Source organism: Lotus japonicus, chromosome 3 (genome assembly GCF_012489685.1).
Source record: "Lotus japonicus ecotype B-129 chromosome 3, LjGifu_v1.2".
NCBI lineage: Eukaryota > Viridiplantae > Streptophyta > Magnoliopsida > Fabales > Fabaceae > Lotus > Lotus japonicus.
Genome location: NC_080043.1, coordinates 28,509,382 through 28,528,749, shown reverse-complemented (window position 1 = coordinate 28,528,749; position 19,368 = coordinate 28,509,382). Strand labels below are relative to the sequence as shown.

Below are 19,368 nucleotides of genomic sequence, written 5' to 3'. Positions count from 1 at the left end.
AACTCAGTGGAGGCGTCACCAGAGGGAGAAAGCCTTCGAGGCAGGCCAATCCAGTTCTGAGAGGCCAGTCAAGTACCAACTTTTGGGCCAAAGTGGTGGGGCTCCTATGGTTCCTATTCAGGTGATTAAGCAGAGTATGAAGAATGCTGGGAATTGGGTGACTACTAACCAGGCAAAAGGGAAAGAGAAACAGTCTGAAGATGTCGAAATGAAGGACAACTTTGAAATGTTGGAGTCTGAGTTTGAGTCCATGTGCAGCTTAGTCTCGATCCTTCCAGAAGAGTTCGATGTGAAAACTGAAAAAATCACTGATGATGAAGAGGATTACTACGTCGAGGAGGATGATGACAATCCACTGTGCTATTATGTGATGACTAAAGGAGGAATCGAAGATGATTGTGCCGTTTTCAAGAAACCAGATATGGAGATGAAGAAGCATTTGAAACCGCTTTTTGTGTGGGCCCGCATTGAAGGAGTAGGCGTCAATAAAGTCTTGGTTGATGGCGGGGCCGCCATAAATTTGATGCCAAAGTTTCTGCTTAAGAAGATTGGGAAATCTGTCGAGGATTTGCAACCTCATAACATGATGTTGACTGATTACGAGGGAAAAAACTTCTAAGTCTTTGGGAATGTTATTGGTGGACACCACAATTGGTACTGTTTCTCGACTTACTCTGTTCGTGGTAGTGCCATCGAAAGCAAACTACAATCTGTTGCTAGGACGAGAATGGATTCATGGGGTAGGGGCTGTGCCGTCCTCCCTTCATCAAAAGCTGTCAATTTGGAGGCCAGATGGGGTGGTCGAAAATGTTGATGCTGACCAGAGTTACTACAAAGCTGAAGTGGAGTTTGTTGACCGAAAGAATTTCGAGAAGCGGATGGCAAACATCGCTCCGTATGAATCAGAAGGAAAAGAACACATGGAAGGTTCCACTAGTTATGCAATGAATCTTCACCCGGAGTACGGATTTCTTTGGAATAAAAACTTCCGTGCTCGGAATGCCACTGGAGAGTGGCAAATCGTCGAATTAGATGATTGAGTCGAGCGTAGCTCGAATATCGGCCTATGCGGCCGAGATGAGAATAAAGACGGCCTTGGAGGCCGAACAATATATAGGAACGGCAAAGGAAGCCGAATATGAAGAAATTTGCAAACCGGAGGAGTGCCTAGACTTGGATCATTTTAATGAAGACAGATCAGAGCCGGTTCTTGATTGTATATATGATGATGAACCCCTTGGATTCGAGCAATCTTTAGATCCCATGTTAAAAATGCAGGCTCAGGATCCTTTGGAGGAGGTTGATTTAGGAGATGGGACCAAGAAAAGGCCGACGTATGTAAGTTCGTTGATCGATTCGGGTTTTAAGAATCGGATTGTTAGTTTGTTGCAGGAATACAAAGATTGCTTCGCATGGGATTATGACGAAATGCCGGGTTTAAGCCGGGAGTTAGTGGAGTTGAAGTTACCAATTCGGCCTGGTAGGAAACCAGTGAAGCAAGCCCCAAGGAGATTCGCCCCGGAGGTGTTCTCAAAGATAAAAGAGGAAGTGGAGCGCTTACTTGGAGCAAAGTTCATACGAACAGCCAGGTATGTCGATTGGTTAGCTAATGTAGTTCCTGTACTTAAGAAAAATGGTAAAATGAGGGTTTGCATAGATTATAGAGATTTAAATTCGGCTACGCCGAAAGATGAATATCCCATGCCTGTGGCCGAAATGATGGTAGATTCTGCCGCAGGAAATGAATATTTAAGTTTACTGGATGGATATTCGGGGTATAACCAAATTTACATTGCAGAGGATGATGTGTCGAAGACTGCATTTCGGTGTCCAGGGGCACTAGGAACATATGAATGGGTGGTGATGCCGTTCGGTCTTAAAAATGCCGGTGCAACTTATCAGAGGGTAATGAACACTATCTTTCATGAATATATTGAGAAATTTATGCAAGTGTATATCGATGATATTGTAGTAAAGTCGAAATCTCAGGATGTTCATATCGAACATCTTAAGTTGTCATTTGAAAAAATGAGAAAGTACGGCTTGAAAATGAACCCACTCAAGTGTGCCTTTGGTGTAATTGCAGGGCAATTTTTGGGATTCATTGTTCATAAGAAGGGCATTGAAATCGACCAGAACAAGGCGAAAGCAATCTTCGATACTCAACCACCGTCGAATAAAAAACAGTTACAATCTTTGTTGGGCAAAGTCAATTTCTTGAGAAGGTTTATCATGGATCTAAGCGGGAAAACCAAGGTATTCTCCACATTGCTTCGACTCAAGAAAGAACAAGAGTTTCAATGGATGGAAGAACATCAGAAGGCGTTTGAGGAAATAAAAGCCAGCTTAACAACGACACCAGTCATGGCTCCTCTCATTCGTGGAAAACCAATGAAACTCTACATTTCGGCATCAGAGGAAACTATTGGCAGTGTGTTGGCTCAAGATGATGAAGATGGAATCGAAAGGGCTATATATTATTTGAGCCGAATCCTTAATGATGCCGAAACTAGATATAGTTTAGTAGAAAAATTGTGTTTATGTTTGTATTTTTCATGTACTAAACTTAAGTACTATATTAAACCTATTGATGTAACTGTTATTTCCCATTATGATATAATAAAGCATATGCTGTTCAAGCCCATTCTTCATAGTCGAATTGGAAAGTGGGCGTTGGCCCTTACTGAGTTTTCTTTAAGTTATCAACATTTAAGGGCTATGAAAGGCCAAGTAATAGCTGATTTTTTGGTTGATCATAGTGGGTCGAAAGAACAGGAGACGGTGGTGACGTTGAAACCTTGGGAAATGTATTTCGATGGTTCGAGGCATAAGAAGGGGACCGGGATAGGTATCTTGATAATTTCACCCCAAGGAATCCCGACAAAAATTAAGTTGGGCATCGAAGGTGAGTGTTCGAATAATGAGGCGGAGTATGAAGCTTTATTGATAGGGCTCGAAACGGCTCTAAACTTGGGGGCTAGAGAGCTCTTAATTCGTGGAGATTCAGAGTTGGTTATTAAGCAACTAACTGGTGAATACCAATGCGTTAGTGAGAATTTAATGAAATATCATTCGAAAGCAGTTAAAATGTTAAGAAGTTTTGATGAAGTCGAATTATGTCATATCCCTAGGATCGAGAATGCTGAAGCGAATGTTTTGGCACAAATTGCGTCAGGTTACCGGCTACCTCGGAAAAAGTTTAAAGAGCTAGTAAAGGTCAAAAGAAAGTTTATTCCTAGTTTTAAGGAAAGGAAAGTGGAGTTCGAGCAAGAGGTATTGGTCATTAGTAATTTGGATGATAGTGATTGGAGGAAACCTGTTGTGAAATACTTGCAAAACCCAAATGCACCAACAGATCGAAGAACAAAGTATCGAGCTCTAAGTTACTTGATTTTGGATGACGAATTGTTTAAAAAAGGGGTGAATGAAGTTTTACTAAAGTGCCTAAGTGAAGAAGAAGCGTTTCGAGCAGTCAAGGCCGTTCATGATGGTATGTGTGGGGCGCATCAGGCTGGCCATAAGATGAAGTGGACATTGTTTCGACAAGGAGTATATTGGCCAAATATGTTAAAAGATTGCATTGAATATGCCAAATCTTGCGCCGAATGTCAGAAGCATGCTGGCATCCAACATGTACCGACAAGTGAGTTACATTCGATTGTGAAACCCTGGCCATTTAGGGGGTGGGCGTTGGATTTGATAGGTCAAATACATCCTTCTTCGTCTAAACAACATGACTATATAATAGTGGCTATCGATTATTTCACTAAATGGGTCGAGGCCATTCCGCTGAGAGGTGTCGACCAAGATACGGTTATTAGTTTTATTCAAGAACACATAGTATTTAGATATGGGATCCCTGAGACGTTAACTACTGACCAAGGGTCAGTATTTACTGGAAGGAAAATGGCTCAGTTTGCTGAGGATTTTGGAATAAAACTGTTAACTTCAACGCCATATTATGCTCAGGTGAATGGACAAGTCGAAGCAGCTAATAAAGTTTTAATTAACTTGGTTAAGAAACACATTAGTCAAAAGCCGAGAAGGTGGCATGAAACTTTGAGTCAAGTTTTATGGGCTTATCGAAATTCGCCCAAAGAGGCCACTGGAGTAACTCCTTTTCGACTTACGTACGGGCATGAGTCAGTTTTACCGATCGAAATATGCTTACAGTCCGTTAGAATTCAAAGGCAATTCGAGATTCCGTGTGATGATTATTGGAATATGATGTATGACGAGTTAATTGAATTGGACGAGGAAAGATTAAATGCTTTAGAAGTTATGATTCGACAAAAAGAACGAATTACTAAAAGTTATAATAAAAAATGTCAAGTCTAAGGCATTTAGCGTTGGAGACTTAGTTTGGAAAGTGATCCTTCCAATGGACAAAAAAGATCGAGCATATGGAAAATGGGCCCCTAAATGGGAAGGGCCATTTAAAGTGATCAAGTGTTATTCAAACAACGCGTATTCGATTGAGGAAATTGGAACGATTGCTCGAATATTGACGATAAATGGAAAATACTTAAAAAGGTTTAAGCCAGCGATTCATGAGATAAAAATCGATATAGAAATGTAGTGCATAAGCTGAAAATAAATATGGCGAAAACGCCATTAGAGAGTACATAGGGAAATAAAGTGGCACAGGCGCCATGTAAAAAAAAAAAAAAAAAAATGATCAACAGAAATAAGAAGACTAAAATGGTGGAGTGGCTTTCATGGGAGCATATCGACCCTTGAGTTTCTTAAGTCGCTTGTCAACCTTCGCCTTCTTGTTTTGAAGCTCAGAAATTTCGCCTTCAAGCCGATTCTTGTCTTTCACGTGAGAAATGGCCTTGGCAGCAACTTCGGTTTTTTGTTTCTTGAACTTGGCCAGATTGGCTTTGAGGGATTTTTCCTGTTGTTGAAGTTCGGCAATCTGTTTCAAAATTTCATTCAGTTGCATTGAGTCAGCTTCTTCGAGTAATTTGATGGAATCCACTTCGGTTTTAGCTTGGTCGAATGATTCAGCTGCTTGTGTGCACTCAGTGAATTTGGAGGCTAAGTCTTGACCGACAAGTTTGGCTTGGTCAAGGGTCGAAAGTGATTCGTCAAGAAACTCTTGAAATTCTTGAATGCCCTTTTCTTGTTGATCAGTGAGGTCCTCATTGCCAAGGTCAGCGATAAGTTGCTTAATTTCTCGGCCTAAGTTAGGATTCGAGTTGAGGGCAGAGAATAAATCTTGCTCGAACGTAAGAGATCGCAGCTTGTTGATCATGGTGGTGGCAGTGTTCAGAGTGCTTGTGCCTTCGTTTTGCATAGATGATTCTTGGCTTCGACTGGTGCTAAGAGAGACTTGACCGCTGATGAGTTGCTCAAGGGCTAATACTGGGTCATCCATGGCAAGAGCGTCAAAGTCTTCGATAGGAATGGACTGAGGAGACTTCCTGCCAGCAACAGGGCTCAAAACCTTAAGGGCTTTTTCTTGGGTCTTCGAAACTTTGGCAATGGGTGAAGGGATAGGCTGACGGTCTTCGTCAATATCTGACTTTTCGGCCGAAGCACCAAGGTCCTGCGTAAAGGACTCATTGTCAGATGAAACATAACTAACTATTCGACCAGAAGGATATTGAATTCGTAATGGTTGAAAGTTTAAAAAGTCATCAAGACTTTGGCAGTCAGAAGAACTGGAATCAGAAGAGTTCGAAGACAAATGGATTACTTGAGGAGGGGGCTTTGGTTTCGAGGAAGTGTCCTGAAGAAGAATGCAAAAGGTAAGTACAAGGATTAAGGAATAACGAAGAAAGGAGTGTTGAACGAAAAATACTTACTTGTTCTTGCTGAGTTTTGGTCGGAGAAGAAGCTCCCGAACTTTCGCTTTGAGAGGAGCCAGAATCTTCTTGGTCAGTTTCTGCTTGTTGCTCCTCTTGATTCGGCTCAGCCCCGGCACGTTTCTTTGCAGAAGAGATCGGTGGATTCTCTTCGTTAATGTCCGAGGCTTTAGAGTTAGCATTGTCTTGTGCAGCTTCATCTGGATTGACAGTCTTGGAAGAAATGTTCTCGTCTTCAGGAATTGGGTCTACCTACAAAATATAAGGGAAAAAAAAAATAGGAAAATGAAATGAGAAGGATAGAAGATAAGATTACCAAAGTTCTTTCTGAGTCGTCCTTTTCGGATGAAATTCTTATTTTCTTTCGAGCATCCGAAGTCGAGCTTTGAAAACCTCTCTTTCGAGCCTGGAAAATATATAAGATATGGATTTGGAGTCGAATAAAGGGTAAAACAACGCATTAACGAATATACCTTAGGGACGTTCTTTTGTTGAACTGGAATGCCTGTTGAATTGTCGGAACCTTCGTCTTCCTTGCATGGAACCTTGGGTATTGGTTCGGCTGAAGGAAAAGGGGTATAAGTACGAGAGTAAAGGAAAAAGAACAAAAGTAAGACGAGTCTATCTAACCTTGATGAATTTGTGTAAGGACTTGGACGTGACATGAGTTAACATGAACGTGTCCGGGGTAGTTGTGCAAGAAATATTTAGTCGAAGTAACCCTTTTCGGAAGTGGTAAAAGACTTTGTATAAAACATTTGTATGTAAAATGGTCGAGCCACTTTGGGTAAATAACAGGTAAAGCCAAAGCCATGTCACTGGTAGGAAAAGCTGGAAATTTTGGACAATAATGTCGAAGAGTATAAACATATTTATCCACAAAAGGGGGAAGAAGTTTAATTTTTAAAACTTTGGCTTTGACCTTTTCTTTTAAAACTTCCGCCGCTTTCGAAAGGGTTAAATTCAATCGACCTGGAAGATAAACAGTTTTGAAGAATCTCTGAAATGACTGGATTTCTTTGATGAGCATACCTCGAGTTTTCTTTGTAGCCTTTTTCTGCACAGATTGAAGAGCTTCAGTCATCTTTCCAATACAAACTCCTAAGGTGGTCTGAATAGACTTGTAGTAGGTCGACCACCAAACTTCAAATTCTTTAGTGCAATAAAAGGATGGTTCGAAAGACAGAGGTTCAAGACGAAGAGCAGACGTCTTCTTGTCATAATAGTTGAGGGCTTCATAAAAAGAGTCGACATCTTTGTCGCAAAACCCTTCATTGCAAATGGCATCCTTTTTTGAGAAAAGAGGGATAGGAACGATTTGACATAGGCCGAATTGTCTAGCCACAAGTTGAGGCTGGTAACCCAACACGTTCACCTCAGATTTTTTGAAACCAAGGGGAAGAACTTGAGGTCGGAAAAATTCCCTCCAGATGCTAATACTTTCAAGCTGTTCGCCCGGAGATTCGCATGGGAAAGGTCGGACAAGCCATTTGGGACCAGTAGTTGGAGCAGCAAATGGAGCAAGGTCGGGAGTAAAAGAGGTCATTTCCATAAAAGCAGTAAAAAACTCATGGAAAGTGGTTTCTGGATCGACTTTATCTTTGGAAGGAGTCAAGCAATTAAGTCGAAAAGCAGCAATAGAAGTCGAGACATTTTGTGGACTTGGAGTTGAGAGTTTGGTCTCAAATATGGCATTTAGCCAAAGTTGAAGAAACCATAGAGGTCCAGCAAAAAGGATGTTTTTCTCGGCTCCAGAGGGCTTCTGAAGAGAAGTGATGGCTTGACTCAAAGAAAGGTAAAGTTCGCCTAATAAAACTTTACCTAAACAGACGTCGGTACCTTCGTGGTCAAAGGAAGAAAGCAGAGAGCCAGAACAACAAGAAAGCTACATGTTCCGAGTCGGAAACATTTGCAGAGGTCTTGTCGTGGTTTCTCAGAATGAAGCTTTTGTAAGTTAGATGGTTATAGTCTAATTTGATTTCTTTCTTAACAGGCCGGTCGAATGTAAAAGAAGAACCTGTAGGTCGAAGACCGGCAATAGCAGCTACATCTAAGAGAGTAGGGGTAATCATTCCCTAAGGAGTATGAAAGGTATTGGTCGAACGCTCCCAAAAGAAGAAAGAACTGGCTAACATTGCTGGATGGTAGACAATTTTCGACCTGGATAATTGGATTATGTCAAAAATCCCTAAAGTTTTCCAGAAATCTCCTTTCACTTTCTCGACTTTGTTTAACCATTCAATGTAGGGATTCGTCTTCACTGGAGGTGAAGAACGGAATGCTCGAGGGGGGTCACCTAAAAAGGACAGATTGTAGGAATCCCTAAAGGCCAAGATTTTCTCATCCGGTAAAGGTGAAGGAAAGAATGCAGATGCATTTCTTGGGAAAATAGTTTGGTAAGGTCCTAGATATGCATGCAACTTATCACCAATGGAGAAGGGAATAAGTACCTGGGAATTCCAGATCTTAATCTTTTCTTCTTCATTGGGAGGTTCTGGAACAAAGGTCCTCCCTTCAACTTCAATGGGTTTTAAAAGAGAAACCGCAGACGGAACCTGAGAAGAGGATGTGGAAGTCATGGTGGTGGCCGGCGAACTGGAAGATGATGATGATGCAATGATGGTGATGGTGAAAGCTCGCGTAAACCGAAATGGTTCCGGTAGAGCTTTGGAATATCAAGGAGTTGCAGGGTTTGGAAATGGGTTTTTTCAGAGAGAAAAGCTAGAGGTTGAAGAAGAAGTGAAGTGGAAAAGTTTTTTCCATCTATTTATAAGTCTGGAGCTACAACAAGATGGACGGTTGAGATTGAAGCGGATGCCAAACTTTTGTTTAATAGAATTTATTTGTGATCCGTTTAAATTCTGAGTGGGGTATGGCAGTTTTCCTTGGAGAACGTGTCTAACATGATTAGACATTTATGATAGTGGAGTGTGGAAGTTACTAAAGGTTAAAAGAGACTTTTACTTGTCAGAAATGAAAAAGGGGAAAACTGACATATAGTATGTGGTCGAAATTAGGTAAGTCGAAAATATCATTTTTCTGATCGAACAAATGATATTTTGGGGGGCATCTGTTAATTGCATATAATTTCGACCTATTGTTGGACATTTCGATTGGAATTTATACTGGGTTCAACCTTCGAAGTCGAAAGTGAAGGGGATCAAGGAAATTTATCAAGTGTTCAACGACTTCGACTGTAAAGTACTGTTTTTCGAGATACGGAGAGTTCCATATGAGAAGCCGGTTTGTCTTTGAAAGATGATTCACGAGGGACACGTATAGAATAGAAAGACACGTGTAGGACGAAGCTATGTTCAGAAGACACTTGTAATAGTTGTATTAATTGACCGTTAGAAGTCAGTTACATTTTAAGTCTATAAATAGCAGGTTTGTAGAAAGAATAGGGGTTCACAATCTTTACTCGAAAACTCTCAAGTGCTTACAATCGATCACAATGATTACAAGCCAAGTTAGAGTGAAAAAGTAGGGATTCGTGTAACACTTTGCATCTTATAGTTCATTATTATTATTCAGATTCAGAAAGTTCATTTATGTTTTTATCATTTAAGTCGAATTTATTCGTTTTGTTTCTAATTTGTTATTAAATTTCTTTAGTTTTGAGTGACTAAATTTAATTCATTTTCACCAAAGAACCCAAGAGGACTCGAATCCAGTCCCCAGATTGATCTTTGGATTCTTTATTTGTGTTTACCAAAATTTGGTGTAAACACACCCAGAGAAAGTTCTTCCACTATTATAGAGAAATTGTACACAAAAGGTCTCTCAGAACTGCCACAGTTCAAACCCTTTCTACCTAACTCTACCCGTGTAAGAATACTTAGTCCTCACCCTAAGTATGAGAACCCCTCTCACTTTCTCTAAATCACTGCCACAGTGATTCAACAACTTGTAACAAATACAAACACATATCTCATGATCAAACAATGAACACTCAACTCTCAGACAAGAATAACAACACAGGAATATGCTGAGAGAACAACAAGTATGAACTCACACAAGAGTAAACCCTAATTTACTCAACAGAAGCTCTGCTAAACAACTAGGTCTAGGTCTTCATATATAGCAGTCATCCAAGCCTTGTCTTCAATGGGCTTGGGCGAGCAAAGAGTCCACACACAGCCAGGGAGTTACCAGGAAACAAATCTGTAACAAAAGTCTTCAATTAAAAAGTTTCCTTTTCCAGAAATAAGCCTCCCACAATTTCTCAGATCAAATCATTAAACCGGATTTGATCACATTCAGTATTACCCTTGACGGCGCACAGAAGCTTCCAATCAACCCTAGCTTGATTACAAAGTAACCAAAACAAAGCTTCACAGTAACCCTAGCCAACTCAATGCAGATCTCGCAGGGACAGATGTCATAGACAAGATGTTATGACATCGGGTCCGACATGTTGGCTTTAAACATACATTAGCTAAAATGAAGACAATCATAACAGAGGAACAACAATAAATACACAAAAAGATCAGAACTATATCTGATTTTCTTCACTCATTTTTATTTTAAATACACTTTTACTTTAAAATTCCTAATGCCACCTTAAAACCCTGTACCCTTGTCCTCTGTGGGTTACAGATTCAAGAGACAACTGAGGAAAGATCCAACAAAGAATTGTGTCCACAAGTTGCCAATACCAGACCCTCCATTTCTTCCAGAACAAGAAAGGACCAATGACAATTCCTAGGCCGAAAACGAACCCCACTTCCAAACTTATGAAATTCCAAGTAACTGAACAAGTTAGCCTCCTGCATGTTGGATATTGAAGCAACCCCTCCATTGGTGGACTTGGATTAGCACTGCAGCTTGCAGTCAAAGGAGGGCCACATAATCCTTTATTGCCAATGAAGGAAGCTTCTGAAAATGATTGAATTTGGGTGCCTGTAGGGATTTTTCCGGACAGTTGATTAAATGTGAGGTTCAGGAATGATAGGAAAGATAGCCTTGCAATCTCTGTGGGAATTTCTCCTTCCAGTGAGTTATTTGACAGGTCCAGGGACTCAAGCTGCTTCAGATTTCCTATAGATGATTGAATTTGGCCAGAAAGAGCATTATTTGATAAATTAAGCACATAGAGTACTTTAAAGTCAAATAGCTCTTTTGGTATTTCCCCTTGGAAGTGACTGGATGAGAAATCAATGGAAGTGAAGACAGTTAGAATCTTAACCAGCTCCATCCCCTGACCTTTGCTTGTAACTGTCACTGAATCCTGATAGTATATTTGATCATATTGAAGAACCTGAAATCGGATGTGATTTACCTTAGAATCAGCTTGGTTTTCACCAGACATCATTGCCTCCCACCTTGTGAAGCATTTTCCTGGTAGTTTTCCGCTGAAGTTGTTGAAGGCTAGATCAACTATCTGAAGCCTTTTCCAGGTGTCATTATGCTGTGGACATCCAATGGGACCATGGAATTTGTTTTTGCTCAAGGCCAGGACTCGGAGTGTGGATATCTTCTTCAACATGCATGGAAAGCCATCATCAAACATGTTTTTTGCAAGGTCTAGCACTTCTAGTGCTGAGCAATTAGCAAGAGATTTTGGAATCAGACCATCTAATTTATTTTTCTGGAGATCCAGAGTCCTTAGAGCACAGGAAGCTGGAAAAGTATCTGGGATGGGACCTGTGAGATTGTTCATCCTCAGATTTAATACCCCAAGGTTCTCGGTCATTGCCATTAAGCATGAGGGAATTGCTCCAGAAATATTATTAATGGAAAGATCAAGCACTTGAACACTTGAGGCACTACAGAGGGAATCTGGGATGCTTCCATGAAAGCTATTGTTTGAAAGAGAAAGAAAAATAGTAAACGACTGGTAATTACCGATATCTTGTGGGATAGCAGACCTGAATTTGTTGCTTGAATAATCCAAATAGACGGCATATTGAGGAAAAACAGGTACTGTCCCCTGAAGTTGATTGTCATGAAGGTCAAGGACTATCAAGTTGGAAGTAAGATTCTGCAAAGGCCCTTCAAAGTCAGTCAGCAAATTGTGAGAAATATTAAGGCTTTGAAGACTTTGCAGTTTCCAAATCCAGTTGGGCACTTTTCCTTGAATCTGGTTATCTGAAAGGTCCAGAACATTTAATCTGGATTGGTTTCTCAAGAAACCAGGGAACGTTGTCAAATTACAGGATGCCAAATTGAGATTGCTAATGTTGGGAAATGAAGGCAGCTCAACATTTGTAACGTTCACATTGACTGATAAGTTGTTTTGTGAAAGGTCTAGTACAGTTAAATTTCTGAGCTCCAAAAGCTTATTTAGCTGCATTGTCCCATTGAACTTGTTGGAGGAAAGTTTGAGGATAGAGACGGTAGTGAGCTGGAAGATAGATGCTGGAAAAGGCCCTGATAGATCATTGCTACTTAAATCAAGGGTGTTTAATTTAGAGGGAGATGCATTCCTGAATTCATCTAGTTTACTAAACTGGTTGAAGGAAAGCTGAATCTTCCGAAGGGATGGCAGTGTAAAAAGTGTTGAAGGAATGCTACCATTGATAGAATTATAACGCAAGTCAATGCTGACAAGTTCGTTCAATCCTTCAAAGTGAGAAGATGATGGAATTTCACCACTTAAACCATTATGAGAAAGGTCTAGGTGGGCAAGTTTTTTGGCCAGAGCAAATGATGGCAATGCACCGGTGAAGCTGTTATATGACAAATCCAGGTACTTGAGTTCTGTGAGGTTTGGCATTGTATTGGGAAGTGTTCCATTAAATTGACAATAGGATAGATCCAATTCAGATAAGTGCCTCATGTTAGCAATAGAGGGTGGAAATTCTCCAGAGAAGCTTGTGTTACTTACTCTTAAGGTCTGCAGAGATCCATTTATTGGGAAGTCTGGAAACAAACCATGGAGATTGCTGTTGGATGATATGTCAATAACTGACAATGTTCCAATCTGGAAGATCTTCTCAGGAAACCTTCCAGTCAACTTGCAAGACGCGAGACTGAGGGTGGTCAGATTTTTGAAATTGGCAAATGTTTCTGGCACTGGGGATGAAAACTTGTTCCCATCAAGAACAATGACTGATAGATTCTCAAGTTTTGTCAGGGAGGAATGAAGGGGTCCTGAGAGGTTGCAGTAGGACATGGTCAGTTCTTGCAGGTCGCGCAACGGCTGCAAAGCATTGCACCAATCCTGTCCCTCAGCTGTTATACTTACACCATCCAGATACAATTTCCTAAGACTAGTGAGACTTTGGACCAGCTTTTGTAGATTTGGGTTCTCAAGTTTCATCTCTTGGCCTGTTAAATAGCTAAGAGAAGAGATGCCAAGAGTAACCAACCTTGTCAGGAGAGAAATCTCTATGGGAATCTGCCCCGCAAAGCCAGCATATGACATATTCAGATAAGTTAACTTGTCCAACTTGTTGAATCCAGAAGGAATGGCAGAATTGAAATTGTTAACAGCCAAGTTCAGTTTCTGGAGATGTTGGAAACTGAAAAGGATACTTGAATTGTCAAATCCACCAATGATTGATTCTCCACTCAGGTCAAGGCCAATAACATGTCCACCATCATCACAGCTCACACCACTCCAATCACAGCAAGCAATGCTTTGATTCCACAGCTTTAGTTTGCTGGACCTATCAAGATTCAATTTGAGACTGTTCTTTAATTGGAGGAGCTGTAATTGTTGGTCCTCAAGGCATTTGGCAGAAGCAACAGAAATGTGGATGCTGAGATATATCCAGTAGCAGAGAATGAAGGAAAGCAATGAAAATAATGAAATTCTCATGTTGTCTACCCTGAGTTGCAGCCAAAGAACACAAAATAGAAGAAGTGAGGGAACAAATGGTGGTCTCTCAAAGTTGCAGACCCATCAACAAGAGCCTTCTGTATTTTCCAGTGTTTATCTTCCTAAAATCTTTTGAATTTGGCCAAAAGTAAAAAGTTTTTGTTGAAGAGTAGAGTGGCAGAGGGGGCAAGAGAATAATAAAATGAGATTGGTCAAGAAACTAACTCATAGCTGCTGACTGCTGTAGCGTTCAAAGTAAACCGTGTTCAAAGTCGTTGCTTGATGTCCCTCTAATTGATACGTCTGTCACGTTGGCCCCTCAAATTATGTAGTAACATGTCTGCAGGTAATTATTAATGATAGGCACCAATTCACTATGAATCTCATTCTCACCATCCCTTCCTCCCTTTACACATATGTTTGGAAGTTGAAACTTGCTTTTGTTGTTAAACTTGCTACGCTAAATTGTCTGAAGGGGTTTAAAGTTTTAAAGATAGATGGATGGGAGTCAATTTTTTTTATTTCTTTTTAATATTTCGCAATGTATTCTCACGGTTAGTTGCCATAAGAGTAGTCCTCTAAGCTTGGATATCAAATTAAGTGAGTATGCATCTCCTAACAAGTCATTCTTTATATATATTATCTATAGATCGAATCTTGAACTAGATGTTTAAGATATCCGGTTATTTACGAGTTGTGTTAAACATTGCTGGTGATTTAAGTGAGTCACTTATTAAAATCTTTTGAATGTGCCAATGATAAATACCTTAATATTATGATCACTGCAGTTGGAGTAGGAGTAGGAGTGAATTCATTTTAGTAAGGTTTAAGGCGTTAACGCCCAGGGCGAGATTTCAAGGAAACCCAGCCGCGAGCTTGGAGGGATTTGGAATCAACATCATAGAAGTGAAAGAAGTGGGCGGGTGACGGTTCGAGTTGGATCGCACCACAAAGCATCTCAAAACACCTTATGAAGGCCCAAGTGTTGGGATGCAGCTGGCAAGGAGTGGCGTTGATCTCACTCAACACCCGGCAGAGGAAGGGTGAAAAGGTGAGTTTCACCCCAAGTTCTGAAAACAGATATTTGTAAACATAGAAGAAGTGGGACTTTTTGACGTCCTCGTCCGCACGGTGTACCCATGGGCGGTCTGCATCTATACAACCGCCAGCTCGAAGGAAATTCTCAAAAGGTCTCTCGCAAGTCGCAACAAATTCCCCCAATTATGCGCCCCAAGTTGGCAATGAGGTCACATGAGTCATAGTCTGAGGCTTGATCAATAGCGTCTTGAGGAGGAGCAAATTGAACAGGGTGTTTGAGAGTTCTGAAGGTTTGGAGCCGGTAAGCTTTAATCTCCTCAAAGTCAAGAAGGGGGCTCCTTTGAAAGGAGGGGTTTCATCTGACGTTTATGGCGATGACTCGCGTTGAGAAGAAGAGGCTGAAGGGGTGTTACAGTCGGTGTCGTGGTGAAGGTCATCAGATTGTTGTTTCGGTGACATGGTGGGAAGAGCGATAGTTGCTGGAATAAGTGATAGGAAAAGCGAAAGTGGATAAAGGAAACTCACCAGGAAAGCAAGCGAAAAGTGGAAGAAGAGGAGTGAGTTGCAGAGGTACCGGAACAGGGGTTCGCCGGAGATGTTTGGAAGAGTAAAATGGAGAATGAGTCTGTGAAAAAAGTAAAAGGTTGGAGTGGTGGGAGTTTTATAGGATCGAAAGAGGAATGGGAAGGGACGTTTGAGAAGCCGCAACGGTTGGTGAGGGAACGTGCCCCATGATGAGGAAAGAGAGTGGCAGTACTGAAGGGACTATGTGAGTAGTAGGCGGTGTGCAGTTATGGCGTGTGGTGGGCTCGAGTTTCGTAACTATGACGTGAGGTGACGTTTCAAAGGTGGCAGTTGAGATTTCAAAGATACGCTGACTTTTCCGCTTCGCTCACGTGTCAACGCATTGGGCGACCAAACTCACCACGATCGTCCCTCAAGCATAGGTGACCAAACACTCCACGACCGCTGCTCGTGGACTTGTGGACAAATGAAATTTTACTGCTTTTTAACGCCATGTCGGCGACTTAAATATTTTAGCACAACAACATTTGTAGTTAGTCATTTTGATCCTTAAAAAACACACTTAGCCCTCATGCTTCGTGCTCGGTGTCTTATGGACTAGTGGATTGGGCGAGCCCCTAGGGGGCCTACGCCCAGGGGTTACCCGCCAAGTGGCGGTCGCCCAGCCGGGAGATTGGGCCTCCTCCCGCAAGGCCCAACAGGGGCAGTTAAGCATGCTAGGCCCAGCTCCCCTACTATAAATAGGGAGCGGTTACCATCTGTAAGGGACACTTGGCTCATTTGATCAATACACACTTGTGATTCAGTTATTTTCTCTCTTTCTTGAGCGGTTACTCTCTATCTCTAGATTCTCTCTCTTAGTGCAATTCCTCTACTATAGGTACTATACCCTATCTCAATGTTTATGGCAAGAAAACGTCTCTTCTTTGTCTTCGTGCCATCTTCTTGCTTTGCTTCTCTAGACGCGATCTAAAGGATGTTAGGGTTATTTCTTGAAAATGCAATTGACATAATTGATAAGTGCCAAATTTACCTAGTTTTCCATATTACTTTGGGCACTTATCTTTGATAACAATGTGGAATTTCATATCAATTAACCCTCAACTGTGTAGCTTAGTAATTAGAATTAGTATAGATTTTATGTTGAATTTAGAGTCTAATCCCTATTTTGATGTAGGAATGGATGTTAAAGAATTTCCATGAAAATTTCATTGAAGAAAAGCAACAAGAGGGTGAAGAAATCATTTTGAAAGCAAAGAACTCGCTCAAGCCAAAGAAAATTCGCTCAAGCCAAAGTTCCAGGAAGAATCTTGCTCAAGCGAGATGGTATTTCGCTCAAGCGAGATGTGGCGGTGCAGGAAACCCAGACATGAAGAAAGCTACTCGCTCGAGCGAACCCGTATCTTGCTCGAGCGAAATTAAGGCGACAGAAAGTCTATAAATAGTCTGAAACAGGGCAGTGTAACACCCCACTTTTCGTTATTAGGTTATTTATTATTTTATTTTAATTATTATTATGTTATATGGTAATTTGATAATTTATGTAATTTAATTAGATGATTATGTGATTTAATTAGATGATAAGGTCATTAAGTGATTTTATTAGGTAATTAGGTGATTATGTGATATAGATAAATAAGGGTTTTAGGTTTTAAGTGAGTAGTTGGGAGTGGGGCCCATTGTAAGACTATTTAAGGGTTAGGAGTGAATTAGAAAGAGAGAAATCATAATTTGAGAATTGGAGAAGTTAGCAAACAAAGAGAACACGTGAAAAGCAAGGAGAGGAGAAAAGAGAAAAAAAAACCTAGACTTTGATCTTCATAGAAGGTAAGGGTTTGAATTTACCTTGTATAATTGTAGTATAACAAAGGTTGAGTTTAACATGAAGGAACCCCCAACTTCTTTGAAAATTCAGAACTGAGATACTGTGTTGAGTGTTAAATTGTGGTGGGCAAAATTGATTTTGGGCGAAATTGAGGTTCTGGGGAAATTTGGGTTCTGTTCTGCCCGCAAATACCCTAACAGTCTGTGTTGTAGAGAGCATAACTCTCTCTACAGAATTCTGAATTGAGTGAAACCAATTTTGTATGAAAGCTAACTCATAAGGCCATGTTGGGTAATATTTTCATAATTTTTGGATTTCTGGTTCAGTACCAGAATTATCTGCAAGTTCACTCTGTTTCTGCCCGCAGACACCCTAGCAGCCTGTGTTGTAGAGATCATAACCCTCTCTAAAGAATTCCGAATTGAGTGAAACCAATTTCGTATGAAATCTAACTCATAGGGTTATATTGGGTAATATTTTCATAATTGTTGGATTGCTGGTTCAATACTAGAATTATCTGCAAGTTCACTCTGTTTCTACTCATAGACAACCTAACAGCCTGTGCTGTAGAGAGCATAACTCTCTCTACAGAATTCCAAATTGGGTGAAACCAATTTTATATGAAAGTTAACGTATAAGGCTATGTTTAGTAAAAGTTTCATAATTTTTGCAAGTTTGCTATGTTTCTGCTTATTTATAGGAATGATTATGGAATTGGTTCTAGTAATTGATGTGAGACATTTGGTGATTTTGTGTTACTAGTTTGTCGGTGAAATAGTGAATGATTTGATAATTATATTGAAGTTTTATTTTGTGCAATTTTGGTGTGATTTCCATTATGGAATTTAGCGATAAAATATGTTATATATTTGGGGCTGGAGTGGTCTCAACTTTGCATGTTTTGATTTATGAGTTTTTGCACGAAATACACTTCATTTAGTCAAGAGGCAACGTGTCGGTTTTCCTCGGAAAACTGGGGCTTGTCCCAGAACTGGAGTGGTTCTGAAGTCTGGAGTGGACTTCATTTGTGGTTAACTGTCTGGAGTGGACGCGGTGATACCGCTAAGGTTAACAATTGTTACCACATGCACACATTAGAGTCTCACACACTAAGTTTCACGTTTTATAGTGGCTTTATGTGTTTGGTGAATTGTTTGTGAATTGTTTTGCTGTTGTGATGAAGTCGAGAAGTTGAGTTATTATTTTTTTAAAGCTTATAATTTTCCGAAGCAATATTAAGGACTGTGAAACTGTCTTGAGAGAAAATATTATAATTACTTAGATTTTAAAGAAAAGGTGAAGATTTTATAAAGCAGTATCTGAATTGTTTACTTTCTCTTTGTTATGCTATATTTTATACAATGTAAGTTCTTACCCTTCTGTTGGAATAATGTTTTATGCAACATCGCTCAGGTATTGGAGGTAGAGATGTGACTCATGAGGAGTAGCTTCGGAGAGTCTTAGCTTATGCTATTATTATTATAATAAAATAAGTGCATTGCTCTGTAATGTAACACTGGGTAGATATATTACGTTACTTTTACATTTCTGTTGAGAGGAGTTTATAACCTCTCCTTATGAAAGTTGTTGAATGATTTTCTAAATTATAGCGATGTCGTACTGTTGATGGCCGAAGTGCTTATGAAATTCAGTTCTGAGTATGATGAATTTTATTGGACTGTCATGGAAGACAAACCTATTTAAATAAGTGATTTTATGCATCTTAGGATTATCTGGCTGGTTTAGAATTTTTATTTGCAGGAATGTTTCATTCTTTGAAAACCATATGAGTTTATAAATTTTCAAACACAATCAGTGTTAATTTTAATGAGTTTCCGTGAAGAAGTGTAATACTCCCTTGATATGTTTTTAAACTCCGATAAACGTTTTTAAATAAAACAATGGGAAAAAGGGGGTGTTACAGGCAGAACCAGGGGAGTTCGAATTTCTCCATCTTTTCTTCATTTCACTTCACTTCCAGACCTTAGAAACTGGGGAGAAAGCTAGGAGCACTTGGAGAGGAGGCTTGGGTGCCGGATTCGACGGCGAGACATCGCGGAGTCTTTGGTTGTTCTCGTTTCTTTTCCATGTTTGTAAAGTTATCCATATAAATGGATAACTAATCGTTCTTGTTGGGGTTAGATGTAGTTGATAAATCTCTATGTGTTCTATTTGATTCAGCTTATATACTATCATGTTCCTTTCTTTATGATTTAGTGATTTTTCTCTTGATCTTCATGTTATGTTTTAGTTTACGCAACTAGAACATATTGCTTGAACTAATAGTCATAATTGCTAGAGATAGAGTTAGGCTTATTAGTCATTGAACACCTAAACTTCATAATAACTTTCTTTCTTAATCATGTGAGAGATCAATGTTTAGGATTAGAGAGTTATTGATATTC

The 19,368-nt window shown here is 40.1% G+C and overlaps 1 protein-coding gene across 1 annotated transcript; it reads right to left on the bottom strand.

Annotated features, from left to right (window-relative positions):
- Positions 1 to 10,244: 10,244 nt before the first annotated feature.
- LOC130748855 (receptor-like protein 7) lies at positions 10,245 to 13,838 on the bottom strand. The gene has a single exon (XM_057602097.1). The coding sequence runs from the start codon at positions 13,573 to 13,575 to the stop codon at positions 10,363 to 10,365; it is 3,213 nt and encodes a 1,070-aa protein (XP_057458080.1). The 5' UTR covers positions 13,576 to 13,838; the 3' UTR covers positions 10,245 to 10,362.
- Between the last annotated feature and the right edge of the window lie 5,530 nt (positions 13,839 to 19,368).